The 20,926-nt window shown below is 40.3% G+C and overlaps 2 protein-coding genes across 2 annotated transcripts; one reads left to right on the top strand and one right to left on the bottom strand.

Annotated features, from left to right (window-relative positions):
• Positions 1-301: 301 nt before the first annotated feature.
• On the top strand, positions 302-11,382 carry mier3b (mesoderm induction early response 1, family member 3 b). The gene is made up of 13 exons (XM_079689457.1): positions 302-416; positions 1,247-1,271; positions 1,510-1,655; positions 2,050-2,172; positions 2,315-2,438; positions 5,929-6,002; positions 6,127-6,199; positions 6,313-6,461; positions 6,624-6,705; positions 7,367-7,461; positions 7,576-7,703; positions 7,811-7,965; positions 8,439-11,382. Exons 1-13 carry the CDS (start codon positions 309-311, stop codon positions 8,876-8,878), a joined length of 1,722 nt encoding a protein of 573 aa, XP_079545583.1. The 5' UTR covers positions 302-308; the 3' UTR covers positions 8,879-11,382.
• On the bottom strand, positions 11,379-20,342 carry elac1 (elaC ribonuclease Z 1). Its single transcript, XM_079689458.1, has 5 exons — positions 20,057-20,342; positions 18,976-19,179; positions 18,501-18,559; positions 12,331-12,541; positions 11,379-12,140 (listed from the first exon to the last, which is right to left on the bottom strand). Exons 1-5 carry the CDS (start codon positions 20,211-20,213, stop codon positions 11,653-11,655), a joined length of 1,119 nt encoding a protein of 372 aa, XP_079545584.1. The 5' UTR covers positions 20,214-20,342; the 3' UTR covers positions 11,379-11,652.
• Between the last annotated feature and the right edge of the window lie 584 nt (positions 20,343-20,926).

The following is a 20,926-nucleotide window of genomic DNA, read 5'->3' as shown; positions in this document are numbered from 1 at the left end:
CATTGTGGCCATATTTAAATGTTCGAACATCTAAGTGTTAATGGGGATAAAATCGAGTTGTATTTAATAGATGTGTAAAACAGCAGTAAGGCGAGCAGGAAATCAGCTGGGATGTTCAGAGAACATTCTATGAATTTCGGAATGTTATGGTAAATGACATCTTGTGAGGTTTTTACAGGCTCAAAGACATTATATTGATTTAAGTTGTCAAGGTATTTGCGATTTTATTTCTATATTTATGTTTCTTATATTTCCATACATTAGATTTACTTTACCGTTTATACATGTCTGACCAGCAGTTGCTTTGAATGGCGTCACGACTACAACGGACACCTGGATCTCTGATTGGTTCAGAGCTCTCATCCGGGTACTGCGCTAGAACGAGCCCATCAGCTAAAGGTACCAATATGGCGGAGGTAAGAGGGAAAACAGGGGAGAAGCAATCGATCTTAAGTCGATATTTTTAAATGTTGTGTACTGTATTTTTAATTTCTATGTTATCGATTGAAGAAACAATAGTTTTTTCCTTCTTTATAGCGCGTTTCGTGTCATAATGGTCTTTTTAATTCCTCTTAAATATGCTTGAATGTCTCGACTGATCCTTCACTACAAGGCCGCTGCGCCTCGCTCAGCTGCTTTGGTGTAGCGGTTGTGTAAATTGATACGTAAAATTTACGTTAGCTTGTTGGTTAAAGGAAATAAACGATTATTTCGTGTTTGTTATGAATGGAAATACAGTTTTTCTATTTGGGCAAAATAAGCGGCACATGTATAGTAAAGACCTACCAACTATATCGATTGCCGGACCGAGCAAACGAAATGAGTGTTTACATGTTTCGATGCATAACGTTACCAGTAAGCTTTGGGGTTAGCTTGCTGGCTAGCTAACTGTTTCAGGAGCCGACACTGTGTAAATCATCATGTCCTTCTAAATAGGTTTCTCTATTTTGAACTCGGCTGTCTCGTACGAAACAAATTGTTTCAGTTTCAGAGTAAAAAGGCATATTTTGTTCACAATTGTCTAGCGTTCAACCGCGGCTAACATTTTATTAGCCACCTATTTCAGGTAACGCTAGCGGTAAATGCCGCTCTTCTGACCTATTATTAACTCTCTTCGGTTTTCCTAATACAGTCTATAAAATGCAATGTTCATAATCTGGCTAATGGAATATCTCAGTGTAATATGTGGCATAATAGTTGATTTGTGTCTCAACTCATTTTTTATTCTGGTTTTATTAATTTGCAGGCTTCCCTAGGGAGTTCAAGTCCAGGTAAGAACACCTCTGCCATAACAGTATACAGTACTTAAGTTAATGTATCTATATTCTAAGGACACCACTTTGCATCCCATTGACAAAATAAGAAAATGGCTTTCACATTGATATGATGCTTTGCTAACTGTAATACAGTAACTATGTGAATGTGTATTTTTAAGTATGCATCTTTAGTATAAAACCAGGGTATAAGTGGGAAGCATTCATGATTTTTTTTTCTTTCCCTCTCACTCAGTTGGCTCTTTATCGTCAGAGGACCATGACTTTGATCCAACAGCAGAAATGTTAGTTCATGAGTATGATGACGAAAGGACTCTGGAGGAGGAAGAGTCTCAGGAGGGAGGGAGGAATTTCAGCTCAGAGATTGCAGATCTTGAAAAGGTAAACTAATAATTCACCAAATGTATTAACACAGGATTTACCTATGTAAATATAACAGATTCTGTGATTTTTAAATAGTAAAATGTGTGTGCCAATATAAAAATGTATGCATGAATAATGACACTGTTGTTACTGAAAAAAAGGGAAGGTATTGTAACAAAATGACATTTGGTTGTAGGACCTTAATGATGTTAAGAAAAAGCTGTATAATAAGTAGCTTCAGATTTAGCAAACACAAATATAGATCTAGTATATAGTGGAAACCAGAAGCTTTTTTGTTTGGAATGTTTTAGTTTTGATCACATAGGGAACATGCAATAATGCTTTACTTAATTTATAGTTATAAATACAATAAAGTATTAAGTACTAACTTGTCCTTTCTTGTTTCCACCAGGAGGGGAACATGCCTTTGGAGGAACTGTTGGCTATCTATCGCTATGAGGCCTCTGCGGGATCCAGTATAGACAGCTCGTCTGGAGACCTCACTGATGAGCTGCCTGACATGACTCTAGATAAGGTACATAATTGCTGTAGTTAATTCATTGTTTATGAAAAATTATTAGATGTAATATGTATTTATCTTCAACTTATTTTTTAATATCCTGTTGTTTACCCTTGGTCTGCCCCAGTATACAATGGATATGATTTTTTTTTTCTAGGAGGAAATAGCTAAAGACCTGCTGTCCGGGGACTATGAGGAGGAGACCCAGTCCTCAGCTGACGATTTGACCCCCTCGGTCACCTCCCATGAGGCGACTGATTTCTTCCCAAGAACACTCAGATGTAAGTGGCATGTGCTGAACAATTATTTCTTGTCTATAGCTTTTCAGGGTTACAGTTTTTCATCCAATGCAATTCAATGCCATGCAATAACTAAAGAAGACATTCAAACAACTACTATCTATTTAATGAAAGATAAATAATTTATTAATTCAGACCATTTAGTTAATTACTCCCCTTATTTATTTTTGTCCTTTAAATGTCAGAATAGAGTTTCACGCCACAGTTTCCTGAAGCCCACAGTGACGTCATAGGTTCTCTTGCTGTATCAGATCCTATTTCAATACTTAGAGATTCTCTGTTAACTTTAACATGAGACAAAGGAAGGCACCAAATCTTCACAATTAAATGTACAATTGATACCTTGAAATGTTCACAATGAAAGGGCTGAGACCCCAGCGGTTTAGCCTTTTTGGCTAAGCTGCTTGAGTGCGATAAATATTTTTTTATAAAAATGCAATTAATTTTCTGTCTATTTGCCTAATAAACTAATTGTTCCAGCACTGGGACATATTTGTAAATGGTTTAATAGTATGTGCAGTGTTTCCCCTAGGATGGAGTCATAGCAGCAGGGCTAAGGCACGTGGGCCCAGCATAATGTGAGCGCGGAGCGCGTGGAATTTTTTAGTGCGTGCGAAGTGCGCCCCGCCAATTTGTTTTTATGTGTCAGCACAAGAAAGGCTCTTGAGGCCTAGTACCAGGGCCGGTTCTAGACAATTTGCTGCCCTAGGTGAGATTTTAGGCGATATCTTATGTGTAAAGAATAAATGAAAAATCTCTACAAAAGACAAATACACTGCAGGAACTTATTGACATGGGTAATAGATGTAAAAATGGCTTCAAATGTATTCAGTATTGTATGAACATGTTTGAATTGGGGGGTGGACGTCACATCCTTTAGGGGGGTCCGGGGGTATGTAAAATGCTTCAATCTGGTGCACTTTGAGCACACAATTACTAGAGACCTGGGGCCGTATTCACAAAGGATCTTGGGGCTAAAAGTAGCTCCTAACTGGCGAATTTAGGAGAAACTCCTAAACGTAATGGGCGTGTCAGTCTTAAATTTAGGACTCCTAATTGTATTCACTAAGAGCAATTCACAAAGTATTTTAGGCCTAAAAGTAGCACCTAAGTTTAGGAGAGCTTAAAAGTCCTCGAGAGGACTCCTAACTCAGTAAGACCTATTCACAAAGAATCTGAAAATGGCTGAGAGACGAAATGTTTTGGAGACAATGGAAGACTGTGAATTGATCAAGAGATATAGGCTAAATCGTGAGGGTATCAAACTTGTTGTGGAATTAGTGCGGGATGCAATAACATCCCCGATTAACAGGAATAACCCGATTAGTCCGGAAATAAAATGTTTGGCAACACTACGATATTTAGCAACAGGGAAAATGCAACTTTGCAATGCCGACGATTTATGAATATCGCAACCATCAGTCAGCTGTGCCATAAACCAAACCATCAACGCGCTCTCTACACCACATATCATCCAACAGTTTATCCGGTTTCCTTTGGACAATCAACAACTACACAGGATCAAAGCCAACTTCATGGCAATGCAGGTATGCCCGGTGCGGTCGGTGCTATTGACGGGACGCACATAAAAATAATTGCGCCATCAAAAGATGAGGACGTGTTCGTCAATAGAAAGAAAGTACATTCCATCAACACGCAGATTGTTTTCATTCATCATGATAGGGGGACTTGAACGGCTGTATGGGCTGTTATTGAAAGTGTTTAAGTGCTGGAAATATGCTCATTGGATAATAGTTTGCAGGGTGCTTTTAATTGCCTCCTCGATTTAATGCAATTTACGTATTTTTATTGTTTGCTCTCTCTCTTTAACGTGCATATACAACGTCATTATCGTGGTCTGCACAAACTTGTCATCATGCGTGTATTCTGCTAACTGCACTGTCCATAACGATTTGATAGGAATACATTTCTAGCCTAGGCTATTTCCTTGTTTTAGTGGGCTCGTTTGTGGGATGTTGCGGATGAGTTTCACCGAGACCGCCTGCTCTGAACAACCAATCACCGTACTGACCGCTTCTAAACTCATGCACGAGAATCGACGTAATCCATAGCAACGGCGCGTCACTCTTAGTTCACTCTTAGTGATTTATCCTTAGTATGAGTAGGTCTCAGCGGCTTTGTGAATAACTTTTAAGAAAAAACTCCTAAGTAAAATGTTTTAGCGCGAGTTAGGAGCACTCCTAGCGGTAAGATAAAATGCTTTGTGAATACGGCCCCTGATCTAGGGGGCACAACTCTAAAACGCCCATATGAAAAAGATCGGTTTACATTTTAATAATCAAATAAGTATGTCAACATAACCAATAACTACCATAGCCAATAACAAATAAATGTAGCTTATTTTATTTGTGTTGTTCATTCATATCTTATTTTACCTTAACATTTATTTATTTATGCACATTTTTGTATCTCCAACTTTAAACAATATTTTTGGTTAACTTTCCTATAGTATACATTGGAATGATTTCAAACCTATTTTTATTTATCCTAATAATTATAAAGGAGTGCCTTGGAAATATGTGTTTACATAATTTGTGGTCAAAACGTTTGAGACCCACTGAGATAACTTAGACTAAAATGAACTATCTAAATACTCAGAGAGTCCTTAACCTCACTGAGCCTCTCAGTCTGACAGGATCTCCTCCACCCTGGTTGTAGAAACATCTACTTCTTATATCCGTTAGCGCAGTTAGCACCAGATTCTAATAACAACAACGCCGGTACCGGTGCGCCCTCTCCCTTGCTCGCTACCACGCTACCACTTTGGCTGTGAGCTGCGGGCGCCTGATAAGCCAACATCCCCCACTTTCATCACTTACAGCGCCCATCGTACAGGGCAAATTAAACGTGTAACCGGGGTGAAAAGGGTGTTACATTTACTTCATTATGAATGTTGTTACATCAAGGCCGAACATTTGGATGAGCGCCAACAGTCAAAAATGTTTTTTCCCTCCCAGAGTTGCCAGCGCAGCGCCCCCCCAGATCTGGTGCCCTAGGCGACCGCCTGTTTCGCCTATGCCATTAATACAAATACTACAAATCCACATAACAAACAATCAAAAATGAAAAAGGGTTCACCACTTGTTGTTATTTTAAGAAAGAAAAAAAAGTAAAGAAAAAAAGCAACTTATTTTTTTTAATTTTTTTTGGGTACCTGGCTGGTGCCCCCTAGCAGCGGCGCTCATATTTCAACAGCGGCGCTGCGCCGCCACTATTTGTATATAGGGGAAACACTGTATGTGTATATGTATTTACATATAATATATATTTGAGCTTACCAAGCAATTAAGATGAAGTTGGTTAAGTTAGATTACATTTTCTTTAAATTATTATTATTACTATTATTATAGTACCAAAATGAACTCAACGTTTGGTTGGTAAATCCTTAGCACACATGTGGTGCCATTTAAATTCAGAAATGTCACGGTCTTAATGTTTATTATTCCAACAGCCAATGCAATCTTTGATGGTGATAAAGAGTCAGAGTGTGATGAAGATGGCCCAAGTCCAGAGGACTCCAGAAAGGTAAATACAACTTTCTAGCATACATTAAGAGAGGAATACTGAAAGATTCCTGAATGCTTAAGTTGAATAAACAATGGTTTGCTAAACATGCTCTGTATTGTCTTTTGTTGTATTTTCATCATAGGAAATAATGGTGGGAGCGCAGTACCAAGCAGAGGTTCCTTCTGGCCTCTGTCACTACAAAGATGGAGAGAAAGGTGACTGCTGCTCTTCTGTTTTCAACCCTGTGCACAATGTTTCTCTACATACAAAAAGACAACATGATATGAACACGGTAACTAATCTTGCTGTAATGTACTTTGATACGCAGTTTATGAGGATGAAGACGAGTTATTGTGGAGGCCAGGTATATTGGCAGAAAACAAGGTTAGGACTTTCCTGTCCGACGTTTTGTCACGGACGTCAGATGAAAAGATGGGATGTGACAAACCATGGATGCATGTTCGAGATAATGAGCAGGTCAGTCATGTCTTTTATTTATCAATCCTTTCATGTTGTAACGCAATGATGAGCATGGCAGTAGGAAAGTTTCAACTGTAAAAACTCTGCTGTTCTTTAAGGTACACCTTATTTATGTTTGCAATATAATATAGTCTTGACCTCTCCGCTTTTTCCACATAGGCTTTGTTTGAGCTTGTCAAGGTCAACTACAACACTCGCGAAGCACTAGAGAGACACTGCAGCCGTGTAAAGTCCTCAAAAGGTAAGCACAGAGAAGGATGTCCCGATGCATGCAAGAAGAATATTTCTGACACGTTTAAAGAAGAATTGATGTTAAACTGCCACTATTGGCGAATCTTGTTTCCCAACGTTTTCATTATCTGTAAAGTAGCACCTGCAGACTTGTCTATTCTTTGCTCACCTTTTTCATATCCAACACATTTGCACTGCTTCTAAAGTAAAAGGAAGCATTAACTGACTGATTATCGTGCAATGAGCTACTCTGGCAATACATTTGATGCGGCAATTAAAACCCATCGTGCAGAGGAACACACAGTATTTACAAATCCATATTGTTGTGCATGTCTGTACCCGTTGTGCTGTTTATTTAGAACCGTAAACCCAAATGGGAGAGTACTTCTTATGTGTCCCTAATTTACTTAAGGAGAAGCAAAAGTTCCAGGACCACCTTTTGTGTCCAACAACAATCCAATACCTCCACATTGTTGCTCTAAACAGAAAATGATGGTTTTCACAGATGTATTTTTGGATTACAAGGCCAATTTGTTTAAATTGAACGATGTACGGGGGAAGGTACTTTTCATTGCAATGATTTTTATTATTATCATGTGTTTTTACATTTTCTTGTCAGGACGTTTTGAATAACTAAGGATTGGTTTAAAAAATGTCTGATTTCATTTCAGAAAAATCCCCTCCATGGTCAGAAGAGGAATGCAAAAACTTTGAGCACGCACTACAGATGTATGACAAGAACTTTCACCTTATACAGAAACACAAAGTGAGTATTATTTCATGTTATTATGTGATTTCCCTTCTACAAGCGTGAAAAGGTACGTGTGTATATAGCTGGGAAAGCTTCTCATGTCTGTCTCCCCCCCCCCCCCCCCCTCAGGTCGCAACACGAACCGTAGCTGAATGTGTGGCGTTTTACTACATGTGGAAGAAGTCGGAGCGCTTTGACTTCTTTGTGCAGCAGAATCGGTTTGGGAAGAAAAAGTACAGCAGCTATCCCGGCGTCACGTAAGTTTTAAAATGAGTACATTGGTGTTTCATTACTTTATGTTTATGCTCATGTGTGATACAATGAGCTCTGAAGGAACGTACAGTTTACATGACCCTCTTTCCAGAGACCTGATGGACCGACTGGTGGACGAGGCGGAGGGTCTGGCCGTGGACAGTTCCTCCTCGGTGTGTTCAGGAACCGGTGGAGGAGGAAGGATGGAGAGCACCACCGACCAGCAGCTCAGCCTCCTCAACTCCATCACCGCCAGCGACCTCACAGGTCAGTCCTGGCACTTAGTGAAGCATTCTACACCCTTGGACTTTTCTCCTGGTATACTGTAATATTACATTTTTATGGCATATTCTATAAGATAAGATAAGGGGTACTTTATTGATCCCAAATTGGGGAATGTTTGCATTGCAGCAGCATAAAGAACAACAAAACAAAACAAGGCATTGCAAATAAGTACAAAATTAAAGAGTAGAAATAAACAATAATTGAATTTAAACATCTCAAAATTGAATTAAAGCAACATTTAAAAGTAGAAAATCTACAGTAGACCAAGAAGATTGATACAAATTCTATACACCCTGACAATAAAACCCAATTGAAGGGCTTTAGACACTATATATAAAGCAGGAAAATGATGCTATGACATTCTTCATACTATACTTTTAAAACAAAGTTGTATGACCGGAGTCGCTTACTGCTTCCAGTTGTTGATGGTAACTGAGTGTCCGGTCTCTTTGCAGCGTTGAGCAACACTGTAGCCACAGTGTGTAACCCAGCGGAGGTGGGCTGCATGGACTCCTACAGCTTCCCTCCACTGGAGAGTCTCCATCGTGGGTCCCTCAGCCACGACGAATCCCTCGGGTTCCCTTCCAACGGTGCAGACCCAGACTGCCTCAACATGCTGGACGCCGGCTTCTACCACTCGGACTGCGAGCGGCCCTCCAAGAGACTCAAGATGGCCCTGCCTGACTCCTTTATCAATGACGTGTCTGTGGGTAACCTTGGTGTGGACTTCGAGACGCGGCGGACAACGACGCACCACCATCGAATCACCGGTGCGAAAATGGCAGTGTCCGTCACAGACTTTGGGAGCTTGGCTGGGAGCGGCGAGCCCAACGGCTTTCTGGGAGCACACGCACGGCACCACACACAGCACAGCTCAGCACTTCAGTCAGAGTGATCTTCATCCCTTGTTCTTCCCTTTTGAAACCCCTTATCCCGCTTGTACATAAGACTGACCTCACTGGGGGATCTGATTTGTTTAAATTTTATTATATATGTATATGAATATACTTTTTGTTTTCATTTTTTGTGTAATATGACATCAGTGATGTCTATCATATAGAACTAAAATCTTGATTTCTCTCAAGAGTTTATATAGCCATTTATTTTATTCTGGTTTTGTGGTCTTGAGATGCAACGTCCATGTACAGTGGGGCCCAGAGGCTGCAGTAGGAGAGCTGTGATTCTTCCTTCCTCACGTCTTCAGAGCTACAGTATGTTATCCTGCCATTCTTTACAGCTGCCAAAAACGGCTCAGTATTTAGTTGCTTGTCTTTGCTGTTTGAAGTGGTACTTTTTGTGTGTGTGTTTGGTTTACAGGTACATTTAGGTAACCAGGCTGGTGCAAATGGTTGCATTTGCCCGCATATAAACCTGGCTAGATATTGTATGAAGAGCAACACTAGCATGGAGATTGCCTTGAGAGCAGGACGGTGGTGGCGGCATCAGCTGCTCAGGCCTCCCAGAATGTTTGTTTGGTTTTCTTTTCTCCTGTGGAAGCCTGTCTGCAGTTGGTCTGCTTGTTTACTTTGAAACTGTTTAAAGTGGCCAAACTGGAACATGTGCATGTTTGCAAAAGTTTTAAACAATATGTATATTTCCATTTAGTGAAACCTAATCCTTAGACACTTATTCATTTCCAATTCCAACAGCTGATGGAGAATTCCTGTGCAGACATATTGGCACCTTGTTCTGCAGTTGGATATCAAGTTATTTTTGTAATCCTGCTTCTTCGTAGGAGTGTAACATGCAATCAATTAAACCAATGCAAAGATATTAGTTAATATCATTTAAAGGTGGATATCATCAGGCACTGTAATGTGTGTATTTATTACCATATACTTTAACTTTTTTTTGTGAGATTTTGTTTAATCCTTTTACTCATGCTAGCTATTCCAAGGCAACTGTACATGTTTTAGTTTTAGAAAAACATGTTGGATCAGCTCCTAAATCAAGTAATGCCATTTCAGACCACTGAGCAAGCTTGGGCAAACCTGCTAGCAGTATTATCTTATTTTATTTAAAGCCACTCAGTTTTGTATTTAACCTCTGCCTAACCTGTACGGCCTAGAGAATGCCTTGTATAATCTAGCCGACAGTTTCTTGGAGTTTAGTAGCAGAAATGGAGCTGTTGTCTCTTGACTGAAGTCCATAATTGTGAATTGTAAAATGTTTAGCAGATCATTGTCGGTTGATTGGATGCAGTTGTAGTGTTTACTTAATTTATCTATGCATTGTGCTATGAATAATTAGTTTATTTCAGGGGTACATCGTGTTTGTCATGTCCATGATCTTGTTATCCACCATAATGTGTGTACAGACAGAATTCATGCTCCTAAACCATTATGTTTGATTAATAATTTTTTAAGCCCAGCATCAGAGGAGATATTCACATCTGTGTTTCATGTAAATAATTAGCAAATAGCCTTTAAAAGTCTATGAACTGACCTCTTAAACTTGTGAATCTATGTTGATACAAAGGTTTTAATTTGATTCCTTGTCAAAAGGCAATAATTTGTAGATATGTACAGATATTATGGGTTTTGCATTTTACCAGTTGACTTGGTGTATGAATTAGTTTCTCCTTGGAGAGTCATGACCCCAGGACTCAGCTGAACCCACGCATGCCAGCTGTGTCTGTTCTCAAGTGTACCACTGAAACGGCTTTACCTGGACACGTATTGATATTATTCAATGTTTCAATTTTGCCTTCAAAACATTCAGCCATGTGTAAAAGACATCTCTCTTTACATCAAATCTTTTTTTTTCAACATGTCGTCTATGTTTGTCTTTTTGGTAAAGGGATGGTCGCTGCTCAAAGTATGTGTAGGGGTTGTTTCTCTTTTAATGCAATGTGCATAATGCAGTAGGTCCTTCAAGCTCTTCTAGCTTTAGCAGTGCAGTGATATTTATTTCAGCTGTGGTTTGTACAAAGACTCAGAAAAATCAGAATGTAAAGGCCATTACGTAGTAGAAGTAGGTTTTTTCAACACCCTGTGAACTCTCAAATGTGATATTTTATTGATATCTCTAGCTTGAGACTTGTGTTTGCAAGAAAGCACTAAACACATTTATTTTATATTTTGTATTGTGTTTTGAAGATTTAAAAAGGAAAACAATTACAGCAGTTGTGGTTTTCAAACAGAAAACTGAGTCCTTAGATAAAAACAAAAACACCTTTATGAATAAAAACCTACAAAACATAAAAATGTATATCCAGAAATATAGACAATCAAAAATTCACTAAGAGAAATGTTCGAGAAGCTATCTTTATTGTTTATAAGAATTGTACATAAACATTGAGTTTTGTTTTTTTTCTTTTGTTAAACATTATTTTGTATTTTCTGTTGTACTTTAATACCTTGTGTACAGATCCAGAAATAAAGCTCTGGAAAAAGTTGATTGCTTGTTCTTTAATATTCCAAGAAGGTTTCACCAATAAGGAAGGATTGTTGTTTCTGTAAAGAGTTCATTGTAAACATTCCAAACTGATATTGACAGTATGATATAGTTTTCTGAGCAACATTGGAGGTAAGCCGTGTCAATTGGTTGAAAGAAGATTCAAAATCACCCAAAAAGTGATCGTCTCAGGACCAAACTGCATATTCTGTAGAAGCTAGTTGGTGCCTTGAGCGGGGATAATCAATATACAAATGTAAATTCATTCGTTTCTCAATTAGTAGTTGATGGTCTTCTGACAGGAATGGGAATAGTAAGAAAGTCCTCAGCCAGGGTCACTTCCACACCAGTGTCCTGTAGAGCTTCTTCCGCCTGTCTCTTGAGCTCTGAGACTTCGTCCTCGTCCCCTTCCTTCTGCAGAGAGCAGGGTTTGTACCTCTGGCTGAAGTGGTACAGCACCAGCCTCTGCACACAGCACGCCCGAGCCACTGCTGCTGCCATCCCAGGAGTACTGTGTCCGTGGTCCACGGCCTTCTCCCTGTGCTCGTCCCCAAGCGTGGCCTCGTGGACCAGAATGTCCGCTCCCTTGCACAACAGCAGTGCTCCGTCACCAAGCACAGAGCTGCAGTCTCCGAAAATGCAAACTTTCCTCCCAGGAATGTCTCCTTCCAGCACCTCTTGAGGCAGAATGACACGCCCGTTCTCCATGGTTACAGCCTCGCCAGCTTTCAGACGCCCATAATGAGGCCCTGGCTTCACTCCTGCGGCACACAAAAAATGAACAATCACAATAATCTATAATGCAAAATGTCACAAAAGAAGTCACAGAAATGCAAAGGGAAAGAAGTCAGTATGAAAACACTCATATTTGGAAAGGTAGCTGTGGATTATCATGCAAAGGTGTAAACAAAATGGTTTCCAAGCACGGATAAAGACACTGAGCTCACTAACCTAGTTCCTTTAGTAGTTCCGTCTTCAGTCTTCCCGGTCGACCATGCTCCTGAATGCAAAAACCAAAGGAGGGGATGCGGTGGAACAACCTGAAGGCCTTGACCACAAACTTCTTGTCTTCGAAGAGGAAGTACGAGTCAGTGGAGATATCCAGCGAGATGGTCCTGCCCGGCTGCTCCTGTGGGTGCAGATGACCACTCTCCGCTGTCATCTAAAGACACAACACAAAACTTCAAAGATAAGACATGATTTGTATTGGTGAGGAAATGTTCTCTTATATGTTTGAATAAATACATGGAAATTAAGGTAAAATAAGGCTAATTTCATTAGTTCACATTGGGACAAAGGTTTTAAAAATGTTTTTAAATTATACAAACTAATGTACATAAAGTATACATATGGACTTAATATACAACTTAATAAGGGGGTACTAAAGGCAGGCCTCTTTTATATCATTAATAAAAAAAAAAGGAAATATTATATAATATATTATTATTTTATTATTACTAATAACTAATATAGACATTATACGCTTAACACAAAAAGTAAGGAGATTTGTGTTTGGTAGATTATTTATTTGCTGTAACAAGGCTTCTTGGCAATACATCTTATACCGTTGGAAAGCCTGTTTTCTTACCTTTCAAATGGCGCCACATTTGTGAGGAACAAGCATTTGTGGGATGAGCAGCAGAGCTTAGTAGGTGGGTTGCGCCCATGAAAAATGTGACAAATCTCCTCTGCCAATGCCAAACAGGTCAACATGTGGAGGAACATTAAGTTCAGAGCACTGGAACCTCAACATGTGGAGGAACATTAAGTTCAGAGCACTGGAACCTCAACATGTGGAGGAACATTATGTTCAGAGCACTGGAACCTCAACATGTGGAGGAACATTATGTTCAGAGCACTAGAACCTCAACATGTGGAGGAACATTATGTTCAGAGCACTGGAACCTCAACATGTGGAGGAACATTATGTTCAGAGCACTAGAACCTCAACATGTGGAGGAACATTATGTTCAGAGCACTAGAACCTCAACATGTGGAGGAACATTATGGTCAGAGCACTGGAACCTCAACATGTGGAGGAACATTATGTTCAGAGCACTAGAACCTCAACATGTGGAGGAACATTATGTTCAGAGAACTAGAACCTCAACATGTGGAGGAACATTATGTTCAGAGCACTGGAACCTCAACATGTGGAGGAACATTAAGTTCAGAGCACTGGAACCTCAACATGTGGAGGAACATTATGTTCAGAGCACTGGAACCTCAACATGTGGAGGAACATTAAGTTCAGAACACTGGAACCTCAACATGTGGAGGAACATTAAGTTCAGAGCACTGGAACCTCAACATGTGGATGAACATTAAGTTCAGAACACTGGAACCTCAACATGTGGAGGAACATTAAGTTCAGAGCACTGGAACCTCAACATGTGGAGGAACATTAAGTTCAGAACACTGGAACCTCAACATGTGGAGGAACATTAAGTTCAGAACACTGGAACCTCAACATGTGGAGGAACATTATGTTCAGAGAACTAGAACCTCAACATGTGGAGGAACATTAAGTTCAGAACACTGGAACCTCAACATGTGGAGGAACATTATGTTCAGAGAACTAGAACCTCAACATGTGGAGGAACATTATGTTCAGAGAACTAGAACCTCAACATGTGGAGGAACATTATGTTCAGAGAACTAGAACCTCAACATGTGGAGGAACATTATGTTCAGAGAACTAGAACCTCAACATGTGGAGGAACATTAAGTTCAGAGCACTGGAACCTCAACATGTGGAGGAACATTATGTTCAGAGAACTAGAACCTCAACATGTGGAGGAACATTAAGTTCAGAGAACTAGAACCTCAACATGTGGAGGAACTTTATGTTCAGAGAACTAGAACCTCAACACGTGGAGGAACTTTATGTTCAGAGAACTAGAACCTCAACATGTGGAGGAACTTTATGTTCAGAGAACTAGAACCTCAACATGTGGAGGAACATTATGTTCAGAGCACTGGAACCTCAACATGTGGAGGAACATTAAGTTCAGAGCACTGGAACCTCAACATGTGGAGGAACATTATGTTCAGAGCACTGGAACCTCAACATGTGGAGGAACATTATGTTCAGAGAACTAGAACCTCAACATGTGGAGGAACATTAAGTTCAGAACACTGGAACCTCAACATGTGGAGGAACATTATGTTCAGAGAACTAGAACCTCAACATGTGGAGGAACTTTATGTTCAGAGAACTAGAACCTCAACATGTGGAGGAACATTATGTTCAGAGAACTAGAACCTCAACATGTGGAGGCACATTATGTTCAGAGAACTAGAACCTCAACATGTGGAGGAACATTAAGTTCAGAGCACTGGAACCTCAACATGTGGAGGAACATTATGTTCAGAGAACTAGAACCTCAACATGTGGAGGAACATTAAGTTCAGAGAACTAGAACCTCAACATGTGGAGGAACTTTATGTTCAGAGAACTAGAACCTCAACACGTGGAGGAACTTTATGTTCAGAGAACTAGAACCTCAACATGTGGAGGAACTTTATGTTCAGAGAACTAGAACCTCAACATGTGGAGGAACATTATGTTCAGAGCACTGGAACCTCAACATGTGGAGGAACATTAAGTTCAGAGCACTGGAACCTCAACATGTGGAGGAACATTATGTTCAGAGCACTGGAACCTCAACATGTGGAGGAACATTATGTTCAGAGAACTAGAACCTCAACATGTGGAGGAACATTATGTTCAGAGAACTAGAACCTCAACATGTGGAGGAACATTATGTTCAGAGAACTAGAACCTCAACATGTGGAGGAACATTAAGTTCAGAGAACTAGAACCTCAACATGTGGAGGAACATTATGTTCAGAGAACTAGAACCTCAACATGTGGAGGAACATTAAGTTCAGAGAACTAGAACCTCAACATGTGGAGGAACATTATGTTCAGAGAACTAGAACCTCAACATGTGGAGGAACATTAAGTTCAGAGAACTAGAACCTCAACATGTGGAGGAACATTATGTTCAGAGAACTAGAACCTCAACACGTGGAAGAACTTTAAGTTCAGAGAACTAGAACCTCAACATGTGGAGGAACATTGTGTTCAGAGAACTAGAACCTCAACATGTGGAGGAACATTGTGTTCAGAGAACTAGAACCTCAACATGTGGAGGAACATTATGTTCAGAGAACTAGAACCTCAACATGTGGAGGAACATTGTGTTCAGAGCACTGGAACCTCAACATGTGGAGGAACATTATGTTCAGAGAACTAGAACCTCAACATGTGGAGGAACTTTATGTTCAGAGAACTAGAACCTCAACATGTGGAGGAACATTAAGTTCAGAGAACTAGAACCTCAACATGTGGAGGAACATTAAGTTCAGAGCACTGGAACCTCAACATGTGGAGGAACATTAAGTTCAGAGAACTAGAACCTCAACATGTGGAGGAACATTGTGTTCAGAGAACTAGAACCTCAACATGTGGAGGAACATTAAGTTCAGAGCACTGGAACCTCAACATGTGGAGGAACATTATGTTCAGAGAACTAGAACCTCAACATGTGGAGGAACATTATGTTCAGAGAACTAGAACCTCAACATGTGGAGGAACATTATGTTCAGAGAACTAGAACCTCAACATGTGGAGGAACTTTATGTTCAGAGAACTAGAACCTCAACATGTGGAGGAACATTATGTTCAGAGAACTAGAACCTCAACATGTGGAGGAACATTAAGTTCAGAGCACTGGAACCTCAACATGTGGAGGAACATTATGTTCAGAGAACTAGAACCTCAACATGTGGAGGAACATTATGTTCAGAGCACTGGAACCTCAACATGTGGAGGAACATTATGTTCAGAGAACTAGAACCTCAACATGTGGAGGAACATTATGTTCAGAGCACTGGAACCTCAACATGTGGAGGAACTTTATGTTCAGAGCACTGGAACCTCAACATGTGGAGGAACATTATGTTCAGAGAACTAGAACCTCAACATGTGGAGGAACATTATGTTCAGAGAACTAGAACCTCAACATGTGGAGGAACATTAAGTTCAGAGAACTAGAACCTCAACATGTGGAGGAACATTATGTTCAGAGAACTAGAACCTCAACATGTGGAGGAACATTAAGTTCAGAGAACTAGAACCTCAACATGTGGAGGAACATTATGTTCAGAGAACTAGAACCTCAACATGTGGAGGAACATTAAGTTCAGAGAACTAGAACCTCAACATGTGGAGGAACATTATGTTCAGAGAACTAGAACCTCAACACGTGGAAGAACTTTAAGTTCAGAGAACTAGAACCTCAACATGTGGAGGAACATTGTGTTCAGAGAACTAGAACCTCAACATGTGGAGGAACATTGTGTTCAGAGAACTAGAACCTCAACATGTGGAGGAACATTATGTTCAGAGAACTAGAACCTCAACATGTGGAGGAACATTGTGTTCAGAGCACTGGAACCTCAACATGTGGAGGAACATTATGTTCAGAGAACTAGAACCTCAACATGTGGAGGAACTTTATGTTCAGAGAACTAGAACCTCAACATGTGGAGGAACATTAAGTTCAGAGAACTAGAACCTCAACATGTGGAGGAACATTAAGTTCAGAGCACTGGAACCTCAACATGTGGAGGAACATTAAGTTCAGAGAACTAGAACCTCAACATGTGGAGGAACATTGTGTTCAGAGAACTAGAACCTCAACATGTGGAGGAACATTAAGTTCAGAGCACTGGAACCTCAACATGTGGAGGAACATTATGTTCAGAGAACTAGAACCTCAACATGTGGAGGAACATTATGTTCAGAGAACTAGAACCTCAACATGTGGAGGAACATTATGTTCAGAGAACTAGAACCTCAACATGTGGAGGAACTTTATGTTCAGAGAACTAGAACCTCAACATGTGGAGGAACATTATGTTCAGAGAACTAGAACCTCAACATGTGGAGGAACATTAAGTTCAGAGCACTGGAACCTCAACATGTGGAGGAACATTATGTTCAGAGAACTAGAACCTCAACATGTGGAGGAACATTATGTTCAGAGCACTGGAACCTCAACATGTGGAGGAACATTATGTTCAGAGAACTAGAACCTCAACATGTGGAGGAACATTATGTTCAGAGCACTGGAACCTCAACATGTGGAGGAACTTTATGTTCAGAGCACTGGAACCTCAACATGTGGAGGAACATTATGTTCAGAGAACTAGAACCTCAACATGTGGAGGAACATTATGTTCAGAGAACTAGAACCTCAACATGTGGAGGAACATTAAGTTCAGAGAACTAGAACCTCAACATGTGGAGGAACATTATGTTCAGAGAACTAGAACCTCAACATGTGGAGGAACATTATGTTCAGCGATGAGTCCAGATTCTGCCTACGGCACTTGGACTGTAGGCTCAAAGTGTGGAGAAGACGTGGAGAACACTTTGCTGATTGCTGCACCGATAGAGTAGGAGTGGAGAGGATGGGATGGCCTGACCTCAACCCCATTGAACACTTGTGGGATCAGCTTGGGCTGCTGTCAGAGTGACCAACACAACCACGTTGGCTGACTTGGGACAAATGCTGGTTGAAGAATGGGATGCTACAGCAGTGTGTGACCAGCATAAGGAGGAGAGGCTGTTGTGGCTGTGTATGGTTCTTCCACATGCTACTGAGGCTTCTTGTTAAATGAATACATTGTTAATAAATAAATTGTTGCCAATATGTCTCATTTCATCCGGCTTTAATCATCCAATCTACCAAACAAGAGTCAACCGAAAAGAGCTGTTTGGCATTGGCAGAGGAGATTTGTCACATTTTTCACCCTGGCGCGCCCCACATACTCAGCTCGGCTATTCCTCCCACAAATGTATGTTCCTCACAAATGTGGCACCATTTGAAACGTAAGAAAACAGATTTTCCAACTGTATAAGATTTACTTCCAAAAAGCATAAATACAACAAAGAAATAAACTACCAAACACAAATGTCCTTACTTTTTGTGTTAAGTATAAATATAGTGTATGGAAAGTGAGTTTTATTCAGTTATGCACTATATAGGACTATTAAAAAAAGGTATGATTTATTATCAGTCAGAATAAAACTAAAATCAGCCACATACCTCCAGGCTGAGCTGTCCCTCCTCTGGACTCTGCTCAGCTGTGGGCTCCAGTTCATGTACTACAGAAAAATAAATGATTTATATAGGAAACACACCTTTATATAGGAACAAATATACATATTTTAAAAAGTTCTTTCTTGAGTACAACAAATAAGGACCGAAAGGCTGAAAAAGTGTTACAGTATTCCTAGAAAGACAAATAAACGTTAACATGAAAGCCAAACCATAGATGTGGCTTGCCACTGATAACTCCCAATCTGGTGACAACCACTTTAATTACTATGGTAGCGGTTCAAATCTTAATGTGCAGAATTAAGAATGGAAGTACCGTACTATCTTGTCCTTAAGGTAGCATTGACAATCACAAATGCATAGCAAATGCAACACATAGTTTACTCTGTTTGTGGTGAAACTCAGATAGCCAGTGTTTTTAGACTGCACACATTAGAGGTCAGGTTGTTGTTTTTGGACATACCTGCATAAGGGAAAAGCAGCTGTGATCCTGTGAGTCCCAGTGTCACCCTTAAAAAGTGCCGGAGGCCCCGGGGCCCGTAGATGTCCACACAGTTCAGGTTTTGCTGCTCGGGGTTGGTGTTGAGGCTCACAGTGCAAAGGAGACCAGGCAGACCGAACAGGTGGTCCCCGTGCAGGTGGGAGATGAAAACCTTGGTGATCCGACCTGGGTAGAAACACGTGACAGCATGACTTACAATAGTGTACCTTAAGTGGAGAGCAGCGGACAGTTTGTCTAAAAAAGTTAGATTGGAAGTAGTACCATTGGATTCAAATGCAGCAAAAAAAAAAATATTTTAATCCTCACATCAGTGATTCATTGTTAAACAAAATATTCTAGATGACCGAATAATTTGTTATGTTGATCAGAGGATACATTTGCCTAAATTAAACTCAGTCTGGATTGCAAAAGCAAATTCGTTGTGAAGCGTGAAGAGATTGGAATAAAAAAAGCCTTTGTCATAAAAGAAAGTCAAGACAGAATTGCACATCTTACTATACTATGAAAAATCTAAGGATTTAAAAGGTTTTCTTTGAAAATATAAATAATATGTTTACTTTATCCATCTCCCTAATCCTTAGAAACTTTGTAGTGAAAAAAGTCAGTGTACAAGATGACTTCTTAAGTAAATGTTTGTAAAAGTAGTAGTGATGAAAGTGTACAAGTATTACAGCTGCCAATGTTGTTGATTGTTATTTAAAAAAAAAAAAACAATTTAAAAATGGATATCCTTCATTGTATCCGATATGTTTTCTGAACTATTGTGAAGTTAAGTCTTAGCTTTTTTGAAATGGAAAAGTATCAAGTTTCCATGACCATATGAGTTTAGTTTTTTGACCTTTTTCATGTGCTTGAAAAAGTTTCAACTAGGCTACAGACGAGAATAATTCTAAAATATGTTGACTTAATTCAATTGTACTCCACATTTAGGAAAGAAGTATGAACTTTCAGAAAAGCTACAACTCGCGGGTGGTAGGTAAGTGTTACATTAAAAAACACAGCATATTGTTTTTCAGCAGGACTGGGGGATCCAGGGACTCACCGGCTCGGAGCTGGCTCTTCATCAGCTGGGTTTGCGTCCCCTCCCCGCAGTCGAACAGCCAGCAGTCCCCCTCTGACCGCAGCACCAGAGCCGAGGCCCCGCGGTGAGGGGAGGGGTAGGCCGAGCCCGTCCCGAGGAACGTCATGTCCATGGTCATCCTCCAGCAGTGACCGGACCACAGGGGGAAACTGTCTACAACTGCATGCCATGAAACTGTAAACAACAGTCACACAGTGATGACGTAACACACGAGACGGTGCGGCGTTGACAAGAAGGTAGGACGTTTCTTGGGCCGTGTCTCATTTCTGAGATTCCCCTCCTCGACTCCTATCCTCGACTCCTATCCTCGTGTCTTAGTCCCGCCAACAGGAGATGCGAGCGGAGGAGCCAAGGAGGGGAGCCGAGAAGAGAGGAGGGGAAGCAGCAGGCGGTTAGAGAATTGAGAACTCCTCTCCTCTGAGCGGTCATATTAAAGAGACGTCCATTAATGATGACAGGAGGCACAGCAGCACTGTCTGATGGACAGATGTGTGATTTAACTTCTGTTTGACAGTTATATGCCATACATTCACAGTAAATATTTATTCAGTATCATAGCTGTCTAACAGAAGTTAAATCCATTTCTCACTTATTCTGACAATGTACTTAACCCCAAATAAAATAACCCAATAAAAAGAGTTGTTAAATAATAGTGAAGTCACGTTGTAATAACAATAACTCATCTCTTTCGGGTTTTTTAGTGTTCTTTTTGTGCTTTGCCAAACGCCACTGTGTCACCTATTTGGTTTGCCGTACGGAGTTGTCCAATATGGCGGACCATCTCGCACATACGCACTGCAGATAGGGCAGAGATGCAGATCAGGTAGTGAC

Source organism: Notothenia rossii (assembly GCF_949606895.1).
Source record: "Notothenia rossii genome assembly, chromosome: 6".
NCBI lineage: Eukaryota > Metazoa > Chordata > Actinopteri > Perciformes > Nototheniidae > Notothenia > Notothenia rossii.
This window is presented reverse-complemented; position numbering and strand designations above follow the sequence as displayed.